Source organism: Pleurodeles waltl, chromosome 6 (assembly GCF_031143425.1).
Source record: "Pleurodeles waltl isolate 20211129_DDA chromosome 6, aPleWal1.hap1.20221129, whole genome shotgun sequence".
In the NCBI taxonomy this organism is placed as follows: Eukaryota; Metazoa; Chordata; class Amphibia; order Caudata; family Salamandridae; genus Pleurodeles; species Pleurodeles waltl.
The window spans coordinates 172,568,192-172,592,020 of NC_090445.1; the positions used below are offsets into that span (position 1 = coordinate 172,568,192).

Genomic DNA, 23,829 nt, shown 5'->3' on the forward strand with positions numbered 1-23,829 from the left:
ATCTGTTTCAGCTCGTACCACTGTGTCAGTTCTTTGATTCATTTGAAGGTCTTCAGAGAACATTGTGAACAATTATTTTTCGCTTATTGACACCCCAAGTTGGTCCCTGTTCCCTTCAGGTCGGTTTTGTGACAGGGAGGACAAATCTCACAAGCAATCCTCCCACAAATAGAAACATAGATAAAATAGGTCTTCCTCTTTTAGAAAGAGTCCCACTTCCCAGGGCAGTATGGAGACTAGGTTGCCGTTCCACAATGCAGGTCTGTTCTCAGTCACTGGAGATGGTTCCAATAATGAAAACTAAATAAGAGTTATTAGCTACAACTGATGAACCCTGCATAGGTTGGAGCCTATCGGGCCATGCTGGACATACTCAGGGAGTCATCGGACTGCTCACAAGAGTCTCCTGCAGATTTGGTGACTGCAGTAACTTCGTCCACGGCTTTGGCAACATTTCCTAAGAAGCATGTCAATACCTCTCTAACTCCAGGCATCTTCCAAGAAACTCTCAAGACAGGCCAGATCCTTCCACTCCTAAAGAAACCTACACTAGACACATGTGACTTCACAAACTACTTACCCACCAATCAGCAAGAACATTAAACAAAACAAAAAAAAAAGCAATGGTGTGTTCACCTGTAAGCTTGCACCAATGCTAACCATTTCCTGAATGACTACAAGTCAGCCTTCAAATCATGCTTGCAGCATGGAGCCTCAAATGGGTTTTACAGGCAATGCCCTTTCACTAGTTCTCATCATACCTTTCCAATAGAGGCTAGTTGCTCACATGGTCTCCTGCAGGTTCACTAATGATCCTCATCACCTGTGGAGTCCCCTGGGCTCCATAGTGTCCTCAGTCATCTTCAACCTCTACATGGAACCACTTAGTACTCTTCACAGAAGAAAACACTATCACAATTCACTACTATGCATAGGATACACAGCCTTAACTGAAAGTCACACCTGCTTTAGACAGTCAATGCCTCAAACACTGCCTGCACATCATCCACATTGAGCACCTACTTGAAGATGGACCCAACCAAGACAGAATTTTTTATTTTCCCCTAGGAATAAAAAAAAACAGAAACAAAGAACCAATACAAACCTGCAATGACATGAACCTCTATGGGTTTTGAAACCCTATGTTCACTGAATGCCAAGCCACTTGTATACACCAACCTCATCCTCAAAAACACATTACTACTACTAGAAAAAAAACAAAAAACAAAAAACACACACACAGACCACACGGTACCAGCTCTCTAAAGAGAAAGAAACTGTTTCTACCAGAAAGTGCCTTCAGCACTGCTGTTCAAGCCTGTGCACCTATGCATCCGGATGTTGGTAACTGCCTTCTCCATGGCTTTCCATAATACAGAGAGGCACCCTTAAGAGCATCCTAAAAGTATCATACAGAGCCTGAAGAAACACAATCATGTCACCCCCACACTGATGGGCACTGAGACCCCTCGCCTGGTCTACACCATCTTCAAATCCAGCTGCAACATTTGCAAAGCCATGAAGGCCAGCACTCTACTTTTCTTGTGGACAAATTCACCATCTCTTGGTGGTTTCCTGCACATCTGCATCCAGAACACAAACAAACTGCAGGCTAAGTATAAAAAAGAAAAAAAAGAAGAAAGCAAGGCAGCAGACCTTTTCATCTATAAACCCAGGATCTGGAACAACATACCTATATCCATCAGGACAGCCCCAACACTGCTCCAATTTAGGAAAGACTTGAAAACGCACCTCTCCAAATAACACTGCATTATAATGCATTTACAGTCCACAAACTACCTCTCCCAACACTTTATGCTCGACTACTTTGATCATATACAGTGCTCCACTTCCTCGTGGCTAGGTTTGTTGCTATAGAAATAGTGCATATATATATATATATATATATATATATATATATATATGCCTTCCAAGAAACTAAACCATGGATATTTAAGCACTGCAGTGTATTGACCTCAACGCCTCTTCACCCTTTAAGTCGGCAGACATGTACACAGTAAAAGCAAGTTTGTGACCGTTTTCCTGACAAAGCAGAACACATTTTTATGGCTCAGAGATTTGCCCAAATGGAAAGACTTTCCATATATGGCTCCCAGATATTTACACAGCAAAAGCAGTGTGTGACTGTTTTTGTGACAAAGCGGAACACCTTTCTAGGTCACAGGGATTTGCCAGAATGGAGGAACTTTCCATATCAGGTTCCGATGCTCTACCTAGAGTGGACCAAGACTAATGCTGCACAGAAGAGCACTCTGGTGATGACCTTCCTTCTTACAACGCAGATTCTGGTCTTTTTATAGAATTACAAAATGCTAGTAGCCTCGTTACATCACCACAAAGGGGTGTCTTTTACCTCATGGGCCTCCTTCAGAAAAAATCAGTTGACACACTTTAGTGGTATGGAAAGCTAATGAGGTCTGGAATTATCCTTGCCTACCACGGTGGTGAAGTCCAACAATTTAACTAAAACCTTGCAAACATCTGCTGTGATGTCAGAGTTGCTGCTCTGGAACCAGTTTTGGCTCCCCTAGGAGAAACTCGGAGGCTGGCATGTGAGCTATAGAAAATTACCATTAGCAGCCTTCCTAACCATAAAGACATTTACCTTTAGCAGGCTTCCTAATCACATAAATACTTTCAGATCTTGTTAATGATGGGCTGCACACCTCCAAAACAAATTCCGAAGTGCAGCATAGACTCCAGATCAGAATCCGCCAACAGTGGTTCGTTCTACAGCGGTACACGTTACTTTGCACCACCATGCCTGCATGCTTTCTACACCCTTCAGGAGATGCCCGAGTGACTTTAATGTTAACAGGCATGTCATTTAAAGGTGTACGATTCTTTGGAGAGACTGAAGATTCATCCGTGTAATAGTTTAGAAACTAAATTTGCAACAATGCACTCTGAGCCTTAACTGGCAAACAGTTCAACAATACAGAAAGTTTGGAATTTCTCCAGGGGAACACCACTCCATCAGTCACCACAAACCAATTCAAACCCCTTAACAGATACCAATCTTTTCTGGGAAGAAGTGGTCAGTAAATGCCATCACCACCAGCTCAGATTCCTGTTATGATCTAGTAGCTCTGCTGCTCTGAACATCTCAGACTTGCCCCTTTCCCCTACACTACACACTAACATGAAGGGGGTGATCTAGACATCTCCCATTTTCTTATTCAACTGATGATCATGACTGATAACTGGGTCATCCAGCCTATCTGCAAGCTCTATGGCTTACTATTCCAGTCTTCTCCACTGGGTCATACACCATCCATCAGGACATGCTGCTGCTCCCCCACCCCCACCCCCCCCAAGCCTCAGTCTTTCAGATTGAAGTTCTTATCCTGATGAAAAAGAGGTACAAAGTTGTACCCCTTGGAGGAAAGGTGCACAGGATTTTACTCCATTCACTGGATTCCCAAGAAGGACAGATGCCAGAAACCCAACATGAATCTCCAACTCAAAATGTTCATCCAGCAGGGCAAATTTAAAATGTGGTCCTTGAGCCAGAAGCTCTTGACACTCATCAATGCAAATTAGCTGTGTTCATTGGCTGCTGGGATGCTCAATAAATCTACCAATCTGTAACGCTCAATTGTGCTGTTAACTGAAGGGTTGATTTACTATCAGTATACTCCTCTACCACTTGGTCTGACAACCGCACCATGAATGTTTACCAAGGTGCTGGCAGCAGCTTGGCAAATGGGATCATAACTTATGTATTTCCACAACTGGGCAACCGACTGTTGAATGCTTGGCCCTATGTAGTAGTTCACAGAATACCTTAATTACATTACGAGCTTTTTGGAATGCCTTGGCTTGGTTATCAAAGTCCAGAATTGTCCCCATGCAGAGACTGACCTTCATATGTACATCATTAGATATGTGATACAAAGACTTCTCGCCTTAAAAGATTGCAGTTAGGAACATTTTGTTGGGATTCTGGCACAGCCAACGTTTTCAGTTCTGCAAGTCTTCTGCACGTTAGGCTTGATGGCTTTATACATTTTATTAGTGTTTCAAGTCAAATAGCAGACGAGGAACCCCTTTAGGGGACTTGTGGAAATAGGGGGCTGAAGCATCCATGGATTCTCGAGGTGGATGCAGATTTACAGCTATTTGCAACTATTCCCCTAAACTTGCACTGGGAGTTCAGTCTGCCATCTCAGAGGAGCACCATTCAAGGTCCCGTCAGACAAAACAACCGCTGTCAATGATATCAACAGAAAGGGTGGTGTGACGTGTTGGCAGGCAATACGGCTGTGGCAACTTACTCTGCAATGTGGCATTTTTAATCAGTTGTGGGCACCCTCACCATCAGGGCTGGTGCTCAGTCCTCTTTCCTTGGAGGACCAGGAATGAATACTTCACTCTGAACTAATGGGCATGATCTACGGATTGATGAAAATGTCCTGCATGGAAACCCAAAAGTCATGAATAAGAAGTGTCCTCATTTTCATGCCATATACTTTCCACCCACTGAATGGTTTGCTGAGAGATGCGTCAGGTTCAATTGGGCCCCAAGGTCTGCTTTATGCATTCCAGCTGTTCCTGTTTGACAAAAAGTCATGACGTAGATGAAGGAGGGTCACATACAACTGATATTGGCTGCCCAAGAATAAGTGAGGAGTATTAGATACAGTGATCATTTGGAGCTCTGTTACTGGGTTGGGGGGGGGGGGGGGGGGGGGGGAGCGGGAGACATATTTCACACAGGAAGTACCTCTTTGGCAGCCAGGAGATGGGGTCTACTTCCTCAGTGTGTTCTGAAGTTGCACTAATGGAACCAAATAGAGCTCTTGTTTACTTACAGAAGTGGCAGATATCATCTTGGCTGCAAGGAAACCTGCAACAAATCCATCTATACAGTAAGCTTGAGTGGTATGAATCGGAAGGTTAGGATTCTTTCTAACCAAGCCTTTCTGATGTTCTAAGCTACATGCTCTTTATACCACCTGTTGCTCGGGGAGTAGCAGTCACTATTTGGCTGCTGTACTGCCTTCCGTGAACAGCCTTTAAAACGCCAATTGCAGCATATTTACTGAAAGATTAACATAATCGGTCACTGCATACTCCATTCATCCTCTTTTAGTGGCATTTAGGATTGAAAACCCAAATTTTAATGCTCATAACTTCACCCTTGATGTCGACCCGATGCAATTACAAATGGCATAAATCTTAAAGATGAAGTTACATATTGTGCTACCCTTAACTTTATAAAAGTGGGGTATGAAGGTAGAATTATTTGGTTGGTTTGAGCATGTGTTCCTGAACACTAAAGTTGTGATATTAGGTGTTATTTGTATAAATATTGCGGTTCCATAAGCAAAAGCATTTGGTGTGGCGAGTTGAGATTTACATGGCCGTGGTACGAATTAAGAAGCCAACTGCACTTTGCTAATTTCAGTGGTTTCATTGATAGCCGTAACTATTAGAGAATTCTTGAGTATGATTTAAATTTAAACATGTAAAGAAAGGCGTTATAACGAAAGCAAACCATAATGTCACTTTAACCTTTTTTCAATCCATTTATTACGTACAGATACAGCAACATCCTACAGGGACTTACCGGCCGGACATTCCTGATTGAAAGGAACTCCTAGTCCCATAACTACTTTTCACCACAAGAGGAGGGGCTTGCTGGAACAAGAGCGACACGCTACAAAGTGCCTGCATCTTCCCCGTGGCACTGGACGCGCCTGGGCCAAGGGCAGGCCGGTCCTGGGCAGGTCAGCGCCAGGAGGAGCTTGGGGGGGGGGGGAGGGATGAGGGCAAGGGGCCATTTCCTTTTCCTTGGGGAACAATATTGCAGGAAATACCCATTTGCTGGATGCTGGTACTTGCTACTAGGTATGTGGTTGTCCCTCCATGTTGTGTCGATGTATGTGCTTCCTCAGTAGTTTGTTTTAACTGACTTTGGACCTCTACATTGGAAAGTTCGGAGATCCCTGTGGGTTTTCCTTTGTCTCCCTTTGTTGGGTGGTGTACTGGTAATGAAGCAAGGAGGGTTTCCTTTTGAGGTGGGGGGGGGGGGGAGAAGAGAAAGGGAGGCCCCTCTGTTTTACCAAGTCCCCCCACCTGTCCCTGTGGGTGGCGATGGAGGGGTTCCTCTCTCGGGTGGTGAATGTGGTATCCAAAGAGATAACTCTAGCGGAGAGATGGCTGTCTATATCCAGGGAGGTTACTCCACTGATTGTCCTGACTCTAGATAGCCTTATGGGAATTCTAGCTATCTCTCCAACCTTGGTACCAGTGCAGTGGTCCCTACAAGGCGGCTTGGGAGTGGGACCAACTCATGTGGATTTTTGTTTACCCCCTAGAGATGTCACTAGTGAATGTGGGTGTTCAGGGAGCTTGCAAGCGCAGAAGGCATTCGGTCGCTCCTCACCCAAGAGCAATTTGTGTATCGGTGTAGGTGAAGACAGAGCCTCTGCTGTGTCTTTCACCCCTGGGGTAGGTGGGCAGGAGATGTCTGCTGGGGTGGTCAGCAGCACAGGGAATGCAAAGCCCTAGTCGCTATGTAGAAGGATCTGGGAACGGTGGAACTGGGCAATGGAATCAGCGGTGCATTAAGGCTTCATTGTTCTGTACCTGGTTGGGAGGAGTTTGTTTCTTCTTTGAGACCAACTGTGCCATTGTCAGCTGTCCCACATATAAATGCTTGTTCTGGCACTCTCCGGTTAGGGCCACATCCCATAATCATTCATTCATTCACCAGCCTCACGCCCGGGGGGTGGTGATCATCTTGCCTCAGGAAGCATCCCCTTATGTAGTAGTCTTAGTCAGTTCTCCAATACAATGGTCGTAGCACAGAAACCTTTGGTGAACTGAAGAATAAAGGTTGTGCACTGGTTTATGGTTCATGCAAATTTAGGTATGGGAATTTATGAGTCAATCATCATAGTTAAAAGGGGTGAGTCGGATAGGACCAGATAAGCAATGGGCAGGTGATCTTGTAGTGGTGATTTTTAATAGCTCACTGTTCCCAGTGTGTATCCTAACTATGATTGGTCTTATCAAGTCCTCTGTTATGACATTCTTGTGATGCCTTTGAGGGTTTTTTGTAAGACTGATTTTGGATGCAACACTCCTTGGATACAAATCAAGGGTGGTGTAGGGCATCAAAGCCGTCCCCTTATCCTCAGCTGTCCTCATCCCCCCATTTATGAGGGACAGACTTGAGCCCCTGAGTCATCAGCATTCTTGGTATGGACTCCCCACAAAAACAGATTCTGTGGACATGGCAGCTTCCTTGGCTCCTGGACAGCATATCCACTCTTGCACTAATAGTGACCTGCGGTTGCTGTCCTGGAACATAGCAGGTCTGTCTGCCAAGTTCAATTATAACAACTGGGTGCAGTTTTAAAGTAGTATGAGGTGACTGGTATCCATCTCCCAGGTTTCCTGGAAAATTCCTCCTTCCTTGAAGGCTTTAAAGCCTATTTTGTCCCAGTAGCGGTGTCTGCTTGGGGGAGGGCCTGGTTATTTTTGTACCCTTCGATTTGTGTGGGTACATTAAAGAGCTCAAGTGGGATTCACATTTGTTTAAGGCCCTTAAACTGCACGTACCAGACCCTACCCAGTTTGTTGTATTTTTTTATAATGCAAAATCTACATCTACTGGGAGAACAAATTCTCGTAGCTTATGATCAGTTAATAATACCTTGGAGGGGGTGTGGTATGGGGACAGGAGAAGCTTGTCTTGGTGGGCAACTTCAACTGTCACTCGTGTCCTAGCTATTTGGAGTCTGGCCATGTAATCACAAGTTGTATGATGGAGGAGGGACCGCGTATGGTATATACACCTGAAGACAGCGCACTCAATTTCTTTTTGCACACCCATAATTTTTAGGGTCGAGCCGGGGTTGCATGCGCTCATGCATGCGTATCGCAGCGAGACGCTTTAGTTATTAGAAAAGGGCTCGGAGCCCTGTCGACGTCACGTCAGTGTGTTTGATTGGTTGGTGGGCTTGCCTAGTAAAATCTGCTTGCTTTCATTAGTGGAAGGCATGCACACGTCATGCCTTTTCCGGTGGTTAGCCCTCCTCGAGCGCAGCGACCAAGTACAGAAAACATGCGAGGCTCGCTGTTTTCTGTCGGATCGTGGACTACTTTTTCTCTATTTTCCTAGCGCGATTTCGCTTGGCAGAAGTCGAGCGCTTTACACAGTTAATTTCACTTTTTCCGATTACGTACATAAAAGCACTTTTGCCGATAGATGAAGTCTGGTTAGGAGTTTACAACGCGATCAGCTCTAACATGAGCAAACGTGAGACCCGTTGCATTGCAAATGCTTGTTTTTTTTTGTGTTGGAGTAGTTAACTATAACTAATCACCATATTACCCCAACATTTAAAGGGAGGGGCTGTGCATTGATAATAGATTATTTGTTTCTGCTTCCTTGTTTCTGTTTATTTTAAGTTTTAACATAACACACAGTCCCTTTAGTGATCAGAACTCCCCGTCGCTGTCTATTAAGAAGGTTAAGGATGGGATTAAGCCCAAATCAGCGATACAGGGTGAACTTATTTTCTCGGAACAAGGTAGATGGTCGATTGTGGGTCCAGAGGCATTCAACTGATCACTCTTCTCGGAGTGCCGGCAGGAGATTTCTTTGTGCTTGTATGTGGGTGCCTCGGGTGAGGCAATTCTTGCTGCATTCGCAGGAATTGCACTTCAGGATTTGGCACAACTTACAGTCCCAGTGATTAGCTCCAAATTAGATCACCCTAAATGGTTTGACCAAGAGTTTTCTAAGAGTCTGCACTTTTTTAAAGCTGCTCTTAAATAGTCCCCTAGTCATAAGGAGCTTGTGACGAAACGATGGAAATAGCATCAGAGGGCCATTAAGAAATGACCCACATGGTGTGTAAGGCAGCCTGGGAGGATCTGGCCCAAGCTTGTGAATTGAAAGATAGTGCTCTCTTTGGAGGGTGATTAATAGGCCGTGTTTTAACTAGCATGTGGGCCAGCACTGTGCCATCATATCTCGCAGCAGCAGTGGGTAGACCATTTCAAGTGTATCTATAATGATGAGTCTATGGATGTGAGGGGTGTCCAACAACCCTGGTGCTGGGGAGAGCCAATGTGTTTTTTTTTTTTTTTTTTTTTTTTAAAACATTTGAAGAAGTTTGGCAGAGCAATCAGGTCCTCTCTCGGAAAAAAGTCCCAGACCCAGATGGTATACCTCCTGACCTATTCCGGGATAATATTGATGTGTGGGGGGCCACTTCTTACTCTCGTTTAAAAGCTGCGGTAAGGGAAGGCACCCCACCCTCGTGGTTCTCAGCTATTATTGTGCCGATTTTTAAGGGGGACAGGAATAACCCGCAGTGCTATTGTCCAATATCGCTTTTAGACGCTGTGGTCAAAGTTCTAGGGAGGATATTGTTAAATAGGCTTGTACTGTGGTCAGACGAAAAGAACATACTCTCTGAGGTCCAGTATGGCTTAAGACTAGGCAGGTCGACCATCAATCTGTCTGTTTAAATTTATATTTAATTATAAATAAATACACTGTCACCGAGCATGGCTCACTTCATATAGCATTCATTGACCTGACGTGTCATTTGATAGAGTAAACCGCAGCAAGCTTTGGGACTTGCTCCTTTAGATGGGGGGGTGGACCAGCAAATCATTCTTCTACTTTCAAACCTCCACAAGCTAGTTATTTGGCTGCAGTGAGGAATTCCCCGGGGGCAGCTCTTGCAGATGGCTTTTGCACTAGCATGGGTGTATATCAGGGTTGCATTTTGGAGACTCTGCTATTCAGCCTTTCTATGAATGGGCTGGAACGAGCTGTTATATCGGCAGTTGCCGACTACCCCAGGGTAGGTTTGAGATAGCTGCCAGTCTTATTGTATGCCGACGATGCAGTGCTTATGGCCTGCACGCCCGTGGGACTGCAGTATTTGCTGGACAGATTTGCCTCCTATATGGACTGCTTGGACTTGGTTGTCAACTTTTCCAAATCATAGATATTGGTAGTAGGACCTCGATCAACACGCTGAAGAACTTTCAGGGTGAGGGATCATGTTCTGGACAAGGTTGCAGCCTTCCCTTATTTGGGAATATTATTTGATGCCAATATGAGCTGGAATTCCTTAGTGGAGGGAAAGACTAATGATTTGGTGAAGACCACGGGTGGTAGCCATATTTGCACAGAGGCTGGGTTCATGACAACAGGCCACTTTAGTTAAACTCTTCCAGTAAAAGTGCACTTCTAGAGTGCTTTACAGTAGTGAAGTATGGGGTTATAGACAGATGGATAAAAAGCAAACTGCAGAAAATATGTTTTTAAGGAAAATTCTTAGGGTCCCACATAGCGCCCCAGCGTTTTCGGTAATGAGCAGTTAAGTCTCGGATATCGGATAGCTCCCGGGTCTTTGCTCTGTTGGGTCAAGATATGGACCGGGGATAACCTTCAGCTTAACAGACTGATTTTGGCAGACCTATCTCTCGTTCATATGCATAAAATCCCTTGGAAAGCATATGTGGAGGCAACCTTGACTACCCTAGGGAAGGCAGACATGTTCTATAACTATCATTCTCTTGAGAAGAGAAGGGTAATGGAATTGTTTTTAGGGCTGAGCCTGCGCTAGTGCACGTGTCTCACTTGCGAGACTCTGCCGTGTTCAGTAGAGGGCGTGGAGACCGTCTGTCGCTCACCATTTGTTGGTTTGTGTGACACTTCTTTACAGCCTCGTAATTCGTCAAGGCATGCCTGGCATCACTTCCGTTTCTCTATGCTGAGCAGAGATCAAGCATTAATTGATGCAACTTAATTAGCGCCCGTCTGCTGCTCCTGACATGATTGAGGTACTATTTTTTGTTTTTAACTTTGAGTGCCCCGCAAACAGAAAGCTTCCGACTGGTTTAAAAAAAAGGCCCAGCCGGCCAATATTGCAGTTTTTTTTTTTTTTTTTTTAAAGCGAACATTTTATTTTGCCAAGTAGTCTTTTCTCTGTTTCTTCTCACGTTTTCTTTTGTTTTTGCTTGTGGCCGCTGTCGTCAAAAGATGACAATTAACTTGTTTAAAATATGCAAAAGAGACTTATTGCATTGCAAATGCTTGTTTGAATATGCCGCTATCCAACGTGATCAGGCAGAACTTGGGAAACCCCTGGTGCGGGGCTAATGTATGTTTAAAAAAAAAAAAAAAAAACATCGCTCAGGGTATGGAGCTATATCTATCCTTGCTAGCAAATGCTAGGGATAGGTTTGTGGTGGCTCCTTTTAGATGTAATATGCTGCATTCCCTTTTGGCCTCTCCTAGTGCCTGGTCTAGCCCTGGGTCTTTGGGACTCTGTAGCTGCGACAATGTTTCTCCACAGGATAACTTTTTTTGTATTACTGTGTAAGTATCTTAGCGCTTCCAAGAGGCACATTAACCTATTCTAAAAGTACTGTGTTTTGTGGAAGCTCACCCAGCCCTAATGTACCTTCAGCTTCTGTCAGATGTGCACAACTTGTCTGCCGTTTTAAGTTTTTTACGAGCTGGGATAAGATCAAGGTGCTCCAAGTTGGATTAACTTTGTTGTTCCAGCATTTTATAAGATATGCAACATTTGATGTTTGTTTTTATATTGTTTTTTTAATAATGTGATGTGAGGATGCATTTTATGACTTTGTGCTTTTATGACTGTTCTCACAATCGAATAAAGATTTGTTGATAATACATCAACCATCCTTCTTCAATTCTACCTTCCTTACTCTCAATTTCCCATCTTGGCATTTGCAACTAGATTGCAATTCAAATATGTGCAATAATTAATCGTGCAAATGAGATTCACGCTTTCTGAAAAGAGAAAATGTTTCCAAATGCCATCTTTTGTTTAAGTATAGAAATTCAGTTCCTGCAGACAAAAGCAAGTACATTTTAAGCATTTTTCACGCAAATATCAGCTTTCTATTTCTAGAAAACAGACGTGATATGGTCTCCATATATCAGCGTATGTCATCAAATGGTCACCCGTACTATTGTCCCATAAGGACAATGCATCTTACTTCGCGGTGTACTTCAAATAAGCTATGGATGCACACAATATTCAAATGACTGCTACTAAACATATAAGATCTTGAGATTATGCCAGGATGTTCCTCGGTAGCCATGTGTGGGCACCATATGCCAGATCTTCACACTCTTATGTGCGATTTAGTGTAGCTAGTTGCAAGAACCCGGAAAAGGTTTAGAATGGCCACCTAATTCTTATATCATACTTACCTTTTTTTTTTTTTTTTGGGGGGGGGGGGGGGGGGGGTGTTTAAAATACACCATCACTTTTTTTCATCCTACTTTTCTCTTTTGCTGTTCTTTGTCATTTCTCCCATCCTCGTTTTTATACTTTCTACGCCTTCCTCTCCGCCTTGTTTTTAGCTGCTCTCGGCTTAGTTTTAGTTTATCTTGCATTCTTTCTATATCGTTCATTCTTCTCTTTAATCCCTTTGACTTTGCCGTTTTCCCCTCGGTTTTCTCCTTTTTTCCGCATTCACACCCCATCTTTCCACTTGCTTTAAGTTTTTTTTTCCCGCTCGTTCCTGTTTCTTTATGGGTTAAAGAATGTTACCTTTGACATAGAAGGCCCCTACAATTCACTCCATCTTGCTATTCTTCCAGTTATTTAGGCGCTCCACCGGTGATAGTGAGGAGGTTCATAATTAACAATTTTAAGATGTAGTTTCTCTCAGACTGGAAAGAAAGCTAGTGACAAGCTCCAAGATATTTTAGCCCTACAAAAAAGGAAGTAAGACACTGCAAGGACGGGGTGCGTGCAGTGGGACCGACAGCAGCAATGCTCCAAGAACTCACCCAGGCCAAGCTGGACTGTTGTCCCCAATTCAGAAATTGCCAAACGCCAATTCTTCGGTTATCTCGCCTCCCAGTTTGTTTTCAACTACTCTGGGGACTTCCTCCTTAAGGCCACATCTGTACATTATTCAGTTCATTGCATGAGTGCCAGCATGTATGCATGCAACCGTACTGTAAAGTGGAACCTAGCTGGTGACCATATGGACTTCAACATACCCTGCATCGCGCCCCTGCGACTCCACAATATGCTAATCTTTACTCATTCTTACAGAGTCACTTTCTAGACCCGTGGTTTGAAGCCCTGCATAGTCCCATTCTTTTATAAGCACAATCCTTACTTCACCTCATTTGCTGTCCATAATTTTACTGCCATCCTCCTTTTACACCTTCCTTTTCTCAATGTAAGGTACTCGTAGGAGCTGGAAGTAGGGGTGCTGGGGATATTTAACTCGAGACAAGGGAATCTCCTTTTTGGTCTCATTAAAGACTGCCTAAGGGCCTGAACAGCTACACTTCACAAGCATGCACCAAATATTTCAAGTGCATCTGCAAAGTGTACCACAGCAAGGAGTCCAAGTCATCACACGTCGACACAAAAAACAAAATCACACCTTCAACATTTTCCTCATAGTCGCAGCCAACAAACAGTAAGAGAACATATTGTGTTGTAACGCACAACCTGCAGTCATGTGCCCAACTGTCTGTGCAGTTTCTCCAACCCTACTGTGTAGCACAGCCAGTTTGGAGAAACTCAAGTGCGCATGTCAGTTTGGCCAAACTGACATGCACAATTGGTGCACTGACTCCACTCTTGCTCCTCCCTCCACCCCTCCCAGGGACCAGCCCTATCCCTCCCTTCACATGCTGGCTGAGCCAGCAGCTGAAAAACAAAACTATATCACATTATTGCTTTATTTTTCAGCTGCTGGCTTTGCCAGTGCAGCAACTCTCCTTTGCCATTGCGAAAGAGCCGCCCCGACAACTTGTCTTTACAGGTTCATTTGGTGTCTGTGCCTATTTTTTGTCCCAGTTCTACCCTGCATGTAACCCATTAAGTGCATGAGTGTCACTGTGCTAAAAACCTTTTCGTCAAGGTTTTCACAAGCCTTACACAAGCAGTGCAGTGCCTAGTGTCCATAGGCATACTGAATATAGTTTTCATGACATATATACATATGTCAATGTGGTGTTGAAAGAGCTAGCCTAGACGAGTCTTTACAGAATGCATGTCTCCTTCTCATCCCAAGAAAAAAAAAAAAAAAAAAAAAAAAAAACACACTGGACATTGTGGTCATATATGACCACAACATCCAACATGTCTTCATACAAACGAGAGCAGGAGGCGTTAAAATGATACAGCGATCTTTCAACCATCTTTCAAGCTTTTTAAACTCTTCTCTTGCCACTTACCACCACCATCAAATTTGAACTTCAGACTCCATATTTTTTTTCTGAGCCCAAAGACTCAAGCCCAACTTCCTCACCCACATAGCTGACCTTCAAATGACGATGTCCACCTGCTAAATTCTCTTTGGGGACATCAAGCTCCCAGGAAATGCCAGGTTAAATTAAAATGGAAGCATAATCTCAACTAAACATGTAGTCTATTTTTTTTTCTCCTTCAAATGTTTTTTCAAGTTATTATCACCCCAAGAGGCGGGTTTGAGCAGAAAACATCTTGCGAGAACTGTGAAAAGGGAAGTCTGCCTTGGCAGAATGCGCTGGGTGAGCAATGTAACCAGTATTACTTGAAAAACTATATTGAGCATCTCACAATTCTGTACGTAATGGTATACGGCATACAATGTTCATGTGTGGTGACAACCCCACCATATTTCGCTTAACATACAATTGTTTGTGAAAACACTCTGCAAATCATTTTCTCCCACAGGACAACCATCTTTTACTTTCTCTAGATGTTACCCACACACAGGCAACTGAAAGTAATCAATGGCCTCACAAGAGCTTTAAAAAAATAAATTAAAAAAAAAAAAACACAATCCCTACCAATGCATGAAAGCCTTGATGCTAAGCCATCACCTCCATTCCCAACGCCAATATTATAATTCGACCACACATCCTGATGGCAGCAGACTGTTGGACCACTTCAACTTATGTCACAGACAACAAAACCCTATGATGCTCGATATAGCCAAGAACTCCTTGGCAGTAAGTAAAGCACCCAACAACAGGAACAGAGCTAGAAGCCACCTAAACAACAAGATCTCGGACTTCTGAAAAACATTTGCTCCACCCCAACTGTTCTTCTCTATTGCCAGACCCATCAATTCAATCAACAAAGTCACACCTTGTGAAGAAGTCAGTTCCTATAGGTGTGCACCCGAGATTAGAACGCATCTACAGCATACCACTAGGGTCCATCCTCTCTCCAGTGGCCTTCAACATCTTCATAGAACCTCTTAGTCCTTATACCCTACAAGGATACCAAGCTGAATGACTTTGCAGATATCTACCTGAAAGTGTCATCCTAATATGAGTTGACCATCTAGCAAACTACGTTGCTACCAACGAAGCCAGGAAGTCTAAAGTCTTATCTGAACCTAAACCCAACATCATCCCCACTGCAACAAAGACTAAATAACAAATACAGTATTGGCAAATAAATATTGATTTGCATTTCAACAGACCAACAGTGGCAAGTCTCCCAGCTTCTATATTGATGCCTCCCCAACTTGAAGACCTGATTTGCTCATAAGAAGAAATCACATCCACTGAGTGAACTTCACTGGCTTCCAGTGTCAACCAGGTACCTTCAAAATGTGCTGCATCATTTACAAAGCACTCCACCCCTTCAGGGTCAGAACCTCAGGTTCATGAGCAGCAACCTCATGAGATTAGGAAGCCTTCACTGGCAGTGCCCAAAAAAACTGGAAGATCCTAGTCCACATCAGTCAAGCACCCTCCTTCACTGTCTTTAAAAAAAAAAAAACAATAAGGACCCTTCACACAGCATCTCGCCACAGCAGTCTGCCAAAAGACCACCGCTTCCCACTAACAATCACAAACCTCTCTTCCCGTTTGTCCACTCTCGTTATGACACCTATTTTGTAATGTCCTGCCCCAAGCCCTTTTTGCACAGTGCTCCAGTGTTAGGAGCTAGATTTTCAATCCATAAACTTCATACACACCCAGCTCTCGATCCACCTGCTCGAGGGCCACACCTAGACGCCACCCACCGCTGACTGTGGGTGTGTTACACGTGCCAGCACACTTGTTTCACTGAACATGGTGCCTTGCTGTAGAGAACACTAAATTCTAGAGAATTTCTTTAATGCCAAAACAGCGTTCAAACCAAAACAATAACCCACAATGCAAAAACAACTGTATACTGACATTCTAGACATACTTATGTAACATGCTTGGCATATCACGGGTATAAAACCAGACATCGGCAGCGATTAGGTATCCATACATTATGCTTGGAGCAGGACCAAGACTGATTTACATATGTCTGGTTCCTGTCTAATGTGAAATTGGGAGGGGGTTGGGGGGGGGAAAGAGAGGGTGAGCAAAAAAAAAAAAATAATAATAATAATAATAATGCCTGGATTAAGGCCAAGAAAGAAAAACAGTGTTATTAATTCACGCAGTCCATCACTTTTGTTCCCTTCAGTTAAGCTACTTTGCAAACCATGATAATAAACAAAAAAGTTTTTAGAAAATGTACACAGTACTCCACAGCCTGCAGGTCTGCCTTTCATTGCAATAATGCAGCTGATGTATTTTTATTAAATAGCTACAAATATACAATGTTAGCCAGTGCCTTATGCGGGAACGACCTCATTTTCACGCTCTCATTGCCGTTGCCAATCACCCTACAGAATACTAATGGAAGCACTGCCTCCGCAGACTAATTTACACGTACATCCCGAAGTGGACTTCCTTCGGCTGCCTTTTCCAAACCGTATACTGAGAGCAAACCGAGTGAAGTCGGATATTTACGATAGCTGCTTGCTATAGAGAATCCGAAGGTGTGGGGGATGGAGAGGCAAAGAGCCAATGGTTTGCTTTGGTTGGAAGAATCCTACTCGTGGCTTGCCACGGTCGGGGTGGGCGCGCCCTGCATCCGGCGCAATGATGCTCTGCTAAGCCAGGCACGCGCACTCCCTGCCCATTGTTCTGCCTGTGGTCCATGGGCGGGGATGGGAAGATGCGCACTGCTCGCACGGCACCAGGGAAGAAAGCCTCAGCACACGGGCACCGGATCATAGCATTCCTGCGCTGCGGGGAAACCACACCCAAGAATGCAGTCTGACGTTACAAACGCAACCCGGAATTTTAACGGCCGGAGCGAAGCCGTAAATATATTATAGTGTAGATGAATCGCGGGCTGCCTGGAAAGGAATTGTCGAGTTTCCGGGTTCCGATGCCAGCGCAGCGGACCAATAACGTTACTCCAAACTATTGTCAAAAACTAACACAATGGCATTTCCTCAGTCAGTTCGGGGTGGACGCCAATGTGGCCACTTGACGTAACCCCGCCGCCCCTCTATGAATGCGATGTCTGCACGAGAGGCCAAGCATGTACCTTCATCTGTGTGGAGTACAGCACCGTTAATTTTACATACGGGTAAAGGGCGCGACTCTGTTAAAAAGAGTGATTTAAACCACCCCCCTCCAATTAAAAGACGCCCCCTTAAAACTTACACCCACTATTCCACATTCCCTCCAGCCCCAGGACTATGGGGTCACATTTGGTTGACGCCCAGTTCAGAGGTGTTTTTTTTTTTTTTTTTGTAGCAGTGCTCGCAAAGGCCCTGCAAAGCCACCCAGGAGGAATATGCCAGGGCCGATTGGCAAAGCGGGCAGTGCTTTTTTTTGTGTTGGTGGCTTCCGGTGCGGAGCACCGGCACTTATTTTTGAGGCCCGCCCTTATTTTTCTGCAAAGGCATTTACTGCGAGAAAAAGACATATGGACAGACGGAAAAAAAAAAAAAAAAGAAAAGTATAAAAACATCACCAAGGGTGAAAATCAGCAAGAGTGAGCTGAAGGGGCAGGGAGCGGCCGAAAATGGATTAAAGAGGCCCAAGATTGCTTTATAATTACGTTGCCTCAGTATTCCGTGCACGCACAGTTAATTGCGACAACCGAGTGTTTCAGAGGAAAGCTCTGAGCACCGGCACGCTTTATTTCCAAAATAAGCACTGGTTGTGGGCCGTTTTTTTTGGACGGCTCCTCGACTGCCACAGTATGTTTTTTTTTTTTTTTTTAATAGCGCTAAATCGAATTTAAGGTGTTGGAGCGCTTTGAATGGACACCAGTCACATTTAAAAAATTGTCATTCAATTTGGTCACTAAGAGATTATGTGATTTGTCCATAATCAACAGGATGTTGATACGACGCCGGGACTCGAACATGGTTCCCCCGTTCCAAATACTGTGCCTCTGAGCCATAACGCCACATCCTCCGAGTCACACAGTCGACCCCGCCCCCAACATACCTACCTGCACAGTAGAGTTCGGATTTATGTGATAATCAAGGTCAAGGACAGCTGGTTGGGAGGGGGATTCTCAATAACGTGTGCAAAGGAGTCCGAAAGTAAGTATTCGGATTTTACAGCGGAAGTGTTTTCAATCTTGACCAATGCTACTGACCCTACAGGCTTTAACATTCTTCATGTGCATTCATTCTGCAAAATGAGACCCCTGATACAAAGCAAGCAATGTGTTGTGAAGGGTCACATTCCTCGAATGTATGCCTCATTTTTTGGGGTGCCCTCGAATGAGCGCCCGGGCCTATTTTTAATCTCGATACGACCCTGGAATATGCAATACCTGCCACTGAAGTGGGGGGGGGGGGAGGCTCTTCACAAGGGAGACTGAAACTAAGTAAGAGGCATTGTAACGTGAGGGACAAGTAGTGCCCTATATGGACAACAGGTCTATGCCTACTCCTAAGAGTAACGCAAATTATTAAATCGATGAGCCACACAGGGCAGGATGACCAAACGCTGTGTACAGCTAATAGCCAGGCTCCAACAATTGTCCCACTAGCCCCTGGCTGGCTGGATTGTGGCAGCAGACGGGCACGGTGAGCAGAATTGTACAGCCAAAAACCGGAACACTTCACAAAAAGAAAAAATGAAAGGACTTCACTTTTACTTCAGCCGAGCGCACGACATTTACAGAAAAGGCACTAAGGGTCATATGTAGGAACACATTTTCCCATTGACACAGAATGGGGAAAAAACCCTTTGCTACATCCGACCCTAAGATCATAAATAAAATGCAATTTTAAAGCCAGTTGAATGCCCTAATTAAGTTGCTTTCTGATAACACCCGATATCTCTTCTTTGGAAAACAAAAATAATCACCTTGCAGAGTTTTCAGGCGCCCCTCTAAAAACCGGGACATTAACTAAATTTCCCGAAATCTGCAGGGGCAGCTGGTAGAAAACCGGGACTGTCCGGTTAAATCCGAGACGCCAGGTCACCTTACATTTGGGTTAATAGTGAGCAATGGATGTCCCACACCACTGACGAGGCCCACGGAGCCGAAGCCAGCCCGAGGCTGAGTGTTTAACCACCACCAGTCCTCTCCAACCCCCTCCCCCTCAGGTGAGATGATGTGGCCTCAGTTCGAGTGGACTGTTCCTAGTGTCATGGGAACAAGACCCATTTGCATGTGGTGGGGCGAGGCAAGTAGCGGCACACTGAGCAATAATTAATGGACTGGAAGCCGTCCAAAACTAATTACTAGTGGCTGGGATTAAGTCAAGCATTACACTCATACTTGTTGCACCCTCCCTCTAAATCATGGGTTAGACATCAGAAAGAAAGCCGCCGCAAGACGAGTGCACAATAGATGCAGTGATTTGCAATGGCCATGTAATTGTCAAATTGCCGAAAACGATCATCATTCAATTAGGGTTGTGCAAGGGCAATTACCACCATATAGTTCGTGTTTTTCGCCTTTCTATCAACAATTTAACAGAAAATACTTCTTTACTCAGAGATGGAAAACCTAACCCTGCAACGTATTTAAATGACAGAAGAAATTAATGACGTCACACGACAAGGTTTTTAACGTCAACTAGGTCAAGTCACATTAGATTTATTAGACGTAAATGTTCCCACAGGAGGGACAAGAACCCCCGCCGAGGCGTGTACCGGCCCTGCGAGGAGAAGCTTTGCACCAAGGGCATAGCATGATTTTAAATCAAGATAATGGACGTACAGCTTTAATGTACCGAACAGTTGCAGGTTACTCTCACTAATGCAACAGGAGGAGAACTGGCCGCAAGCACCAAGCAGGTTCGTCCATTCTGCACCACAGACTGCAAAGCAGGAGGTGCACAGCCTTCTCACACACGTGGACAGGCAAGTAAACGAGGCGCTGCATCCGTGTCCACGCACGGCACCAGTAAGGCTCATCACACACGAGTCCGCTATTGTTCTTGCACACAGCTGATTTTCGCGAGGCGCTCCGACAGGTTGCACTGACACGGCACACCGATTAATGTTTTAAGCGTTAAGCGCTTTTTTTCCAAGCGGAAAGTGAGCAACCTGCGCGGCATCAAGGTGCTGCAGTCAGTATCCTCCCTCTGAGGAGCCTCTGCCGCATGGTCTGTTGCTAGGGTAATTGGGCATGAGTGGGTGCGGTCAGGATGGCGCTGGGTACTATAGGTGATGCTGGGCTTCAGGCTGTTGTAACCTCTGGCGTTACCAATACCCAAATAAGGGCACGCCTCATATGCCGACCTCGGAAGGATAACAGGGCGAGTTGATCTCCCCAGAATTAGAAGCCGTAACAAGACTTTCACGACTGATGTCAGCAGCGAGCGAGAAACTCGCAGATCCGTCTTGGCGATGGGTCAGATTTTGGAAGCGATCGCGAGAGCAGGTCATATAAACTAAAGAGAAAACACCCCTACGTGTGATCTGTGGATAGCGGGATGGTAAAGCGTGTTTGCTTGTTGAGGATGAGGCGGAGGGATTACCAGATTTCCATCCTCTGGTGAAACAAGTGAGATCCTCTTTGAAATGCTCAGGCAGATACTCGCACCTCAATAATCTTGTAAATTCTCGCACCGTCAGCCGTCCGATACGTGTATTGCCACTAAGACCGTCATATGCCAGCGTGGAGTCATCGGTCTCGTATTCCAGCCGTGTGTAAATTCAGTGCGCCGTATCACCCAAGTGTTAGGAGATACAGATATTCCCTTTTCCTGAACACCACACAAGTGCCTTAGAACCACCCACGATCTTTTAGGCACACTGCAAGATGTGCGATTTCAATTGGATTCTTACACGTGCTCGATCATGGAGCTTGAGAGGTGGGAGCACTGTATTCCTGATGTAGCGCGCACACACACACACAAGCATGAGCTATCGTTTCCTAAACACACTTCAACCCCCCCCCCCCCCCACCACACGACAATGGTATTTCACGGGTTATTAATGACCACTCCCTGGCAAGAGACGAACCTATTACAGTTCACACGTCCCCTGGGAGTCTAAGGTCTATCCACTGCAGACTTTCATTCAACAAACCTCTTGAAAGGATACTGCCAAGAATGTCCCCACAAACAAGCATGCGTTAAAAATATACTCCTGGGAAAGCCATGTGCTAGGAGTACGGGGTGCTCACCTGCCTGTCGGTCACCCCCTCCCCCAGCTGCTCCACGATGCCGCTACACTCCATGCCCAGGGTGGTGGGGGGGCTTGGCAGCCGGTCATACAGTCCTTGGCGGCCCATCAGATCAGCGAAGTTGAGGCCGCAGGCTCGGACCCGGACCAGCACCTCCCCGGCGCGCGGGGGCCCGGGCACGCCCTTGCGCGTCTGCAGTTTCACCTTATCGTAGCCGCCGTGACCGGAGAGCACCAGGCAGCGGTACGTAGGCTCGGGGGTCTGCTCCTGCGCGGGTGCAGTAGCAGCTGCCGGTTCATCGGGCGGGGGCTGCGCAGCTTGCTCCGGCTGCTGCTCCTCGGGCTGCGCCAGGGCGGCCGCCTCCTCTCCGGACATGGCTGGGGAGCGGCCGGACGATGCTCTGGAGGTCCTAGAACGGAGCTGATGATTGTCCTCCCGCAGGCGCGGATGATGCCCTCGTGCCTGGGCAGCTGCTGTCCTCGTGCGCCGGTTACTTGTTCTCGCGCCGGGAGTGATGCTGGCCTCAAGCCCGCGTTGGTCCTCGCGCGCTGGTAACTGTCCTCGCGCTGGAGCCGATGCTTCTCCTCTCGACGCTACCAGCTGTTCGCGGAGGGGAGGGGCGGTGGCTCGCGCTCACAGGCTCCACTGGGGCACGCGCAGCCGAGGGCGGAGACCCGTGAGACCACGGTCTTTAAACGGCCTCGTGAACCTTAAAGGGGCCACGAAACACTGAATAAGCAGCAAAAAGTAATTTGGAAGAAGTGAATGGATAAAACAACAAGTGATTGGAGCATGGGCGTAGGAAGTGTGGGGGACGCGGGGGATGTATCCCCCCCAGATTTTGGAGGGTGGGGGACACGGGGGACGAAGGTGGGGGGGACAAGGGGACACAATAATTTTCCCTCTCACATCTATTATTCAGAGGGCCATTAGCGCACAAAAGCGCTACTTACAACAGCCCTGTACGACCATCCTCCAATCTGATGGTAACAGAATGAAGGTGAGTCAGGAGGCCCCCTGCGCCCTCTGCTCTTTTGTTTGTCCTGTTCACACCTGTGGGCATTAAGGGTGCTCATAAGAACAAAGGGCAGGAGGAGGAGAAAAGAGTTTTGGATGATTACTGTCTGCATCACCTGCTGCCTTGAAGAGGAGCACTGCAGGAGGCCTTCAAGAGGAGCTGCAAGACATTGAGCAGGATCTAAAGAGATAACAGAGTCCCACTCAGCCTGACACCTGCAGGCTAGAAAGGAGACTCTGTGAAACACAATGTTTGTATTTGCCTAAAATCACACCAGTTGGTGAAACAGTGAAGTCGAGATTTGGCCCAGATTGTACCTTTTCACACAACAATTTAGCTATTAGAAGGGTATATTTTTCTAACATTTATGTTTAATGTTTTGTTATCTAGGTAATGAAGGGCTTGATTATAGAGTGGCTAACAGGGAGAAGCCATATTTCATTTTGGGCCGTTATGTCTAGCGTTATTATTTATGTTGTTATCGTTACATACTTCAGCATATTGAAGTATATTATCTTTTCTCTATCTTTTCTTCACTGTACTCTGAAACAATATACCCTATGCCACTGCACCCTACAACACTTTTCTCCACTCTGTGCTACTCTACGCCACTGCAATCTATGCTGTACCACTCTACTCTACACCACTCTACTCTGCAGCACTCTACACTACGCCACTGCAATCTATGCTATTCTACTCTAACCATTGCACAATACACCCCTACACTCTTCACCACTTTACTCAAATCCAATGCACTCTATGCCACTGCACTCTATGCCAATCTACTCTGCACCGCAGCACTCTATTCCACTGCTTTCAATGCCACTGTACTCTGCACCACAGCACTCTAGGCGACTGCACTCTATGCCACTCTACAATACACCACTGTACTCTGCGACCCTCTAATCTGCAACATTGCACTCTGCCACTGAACTCCACGCCACTCTACTCTGCACCACTGCATTCAATGCCACTGTACTCTGTCCCACTGCACTCTTTTCTGCACCACTGCACTCTAATCTACTCTACACCACTCCATTGTAGGCCCTTCACTCTACTTTGAAATCATCTCCTCTATGCGACTGCAATCTACGCAACTCCACTCTATGCTATGCCAGTCTAATCTACCCTGCACCACTCCAATGTACCCTGCGCCACTTCAATCTGCTCTGCACCGCTCTATGCTACTGCACTCTACATCACTATGCTCCACTCTGCAACAATCTACTCTTCACCACTATACTGTACTCTGCAGCAGTCTACTCCATGCCACTGCACTCTATGCCACTCTATTCTACTCAGCACCACTGTACTCTAAGCCACTCTTCTCTACTCTGTATCACTCTACATGACTGCACTCTACACCAA

General features: G+C 45.6%; 1 protein-coding gene across 1 annotated transcript in view; it reads right to left on the reverse strand.

Moving 5' to 3' along the window:
• Positions 1-22,174, reverse strand: part of VAT1 (vesicle amine transport 1) — a 219,159-nt gene extending 196,985 nt beyond the window's left edge. The window contains exon 1 of the mRNA XM_069237759.1: positions 21,444-22,174. Coding sequence (XP_069093860.1) covers positions 21,444-21,818 — 375 coding nt within the window. The 5' untranslated portion in view covers positions 21,819-22,174. The remainder of the gene's footprint in view (positions 1-21,443) is intronic.
• Between the last annotated feature and the right edge of the window lie 1,655 nt (positions 22,175-23,829).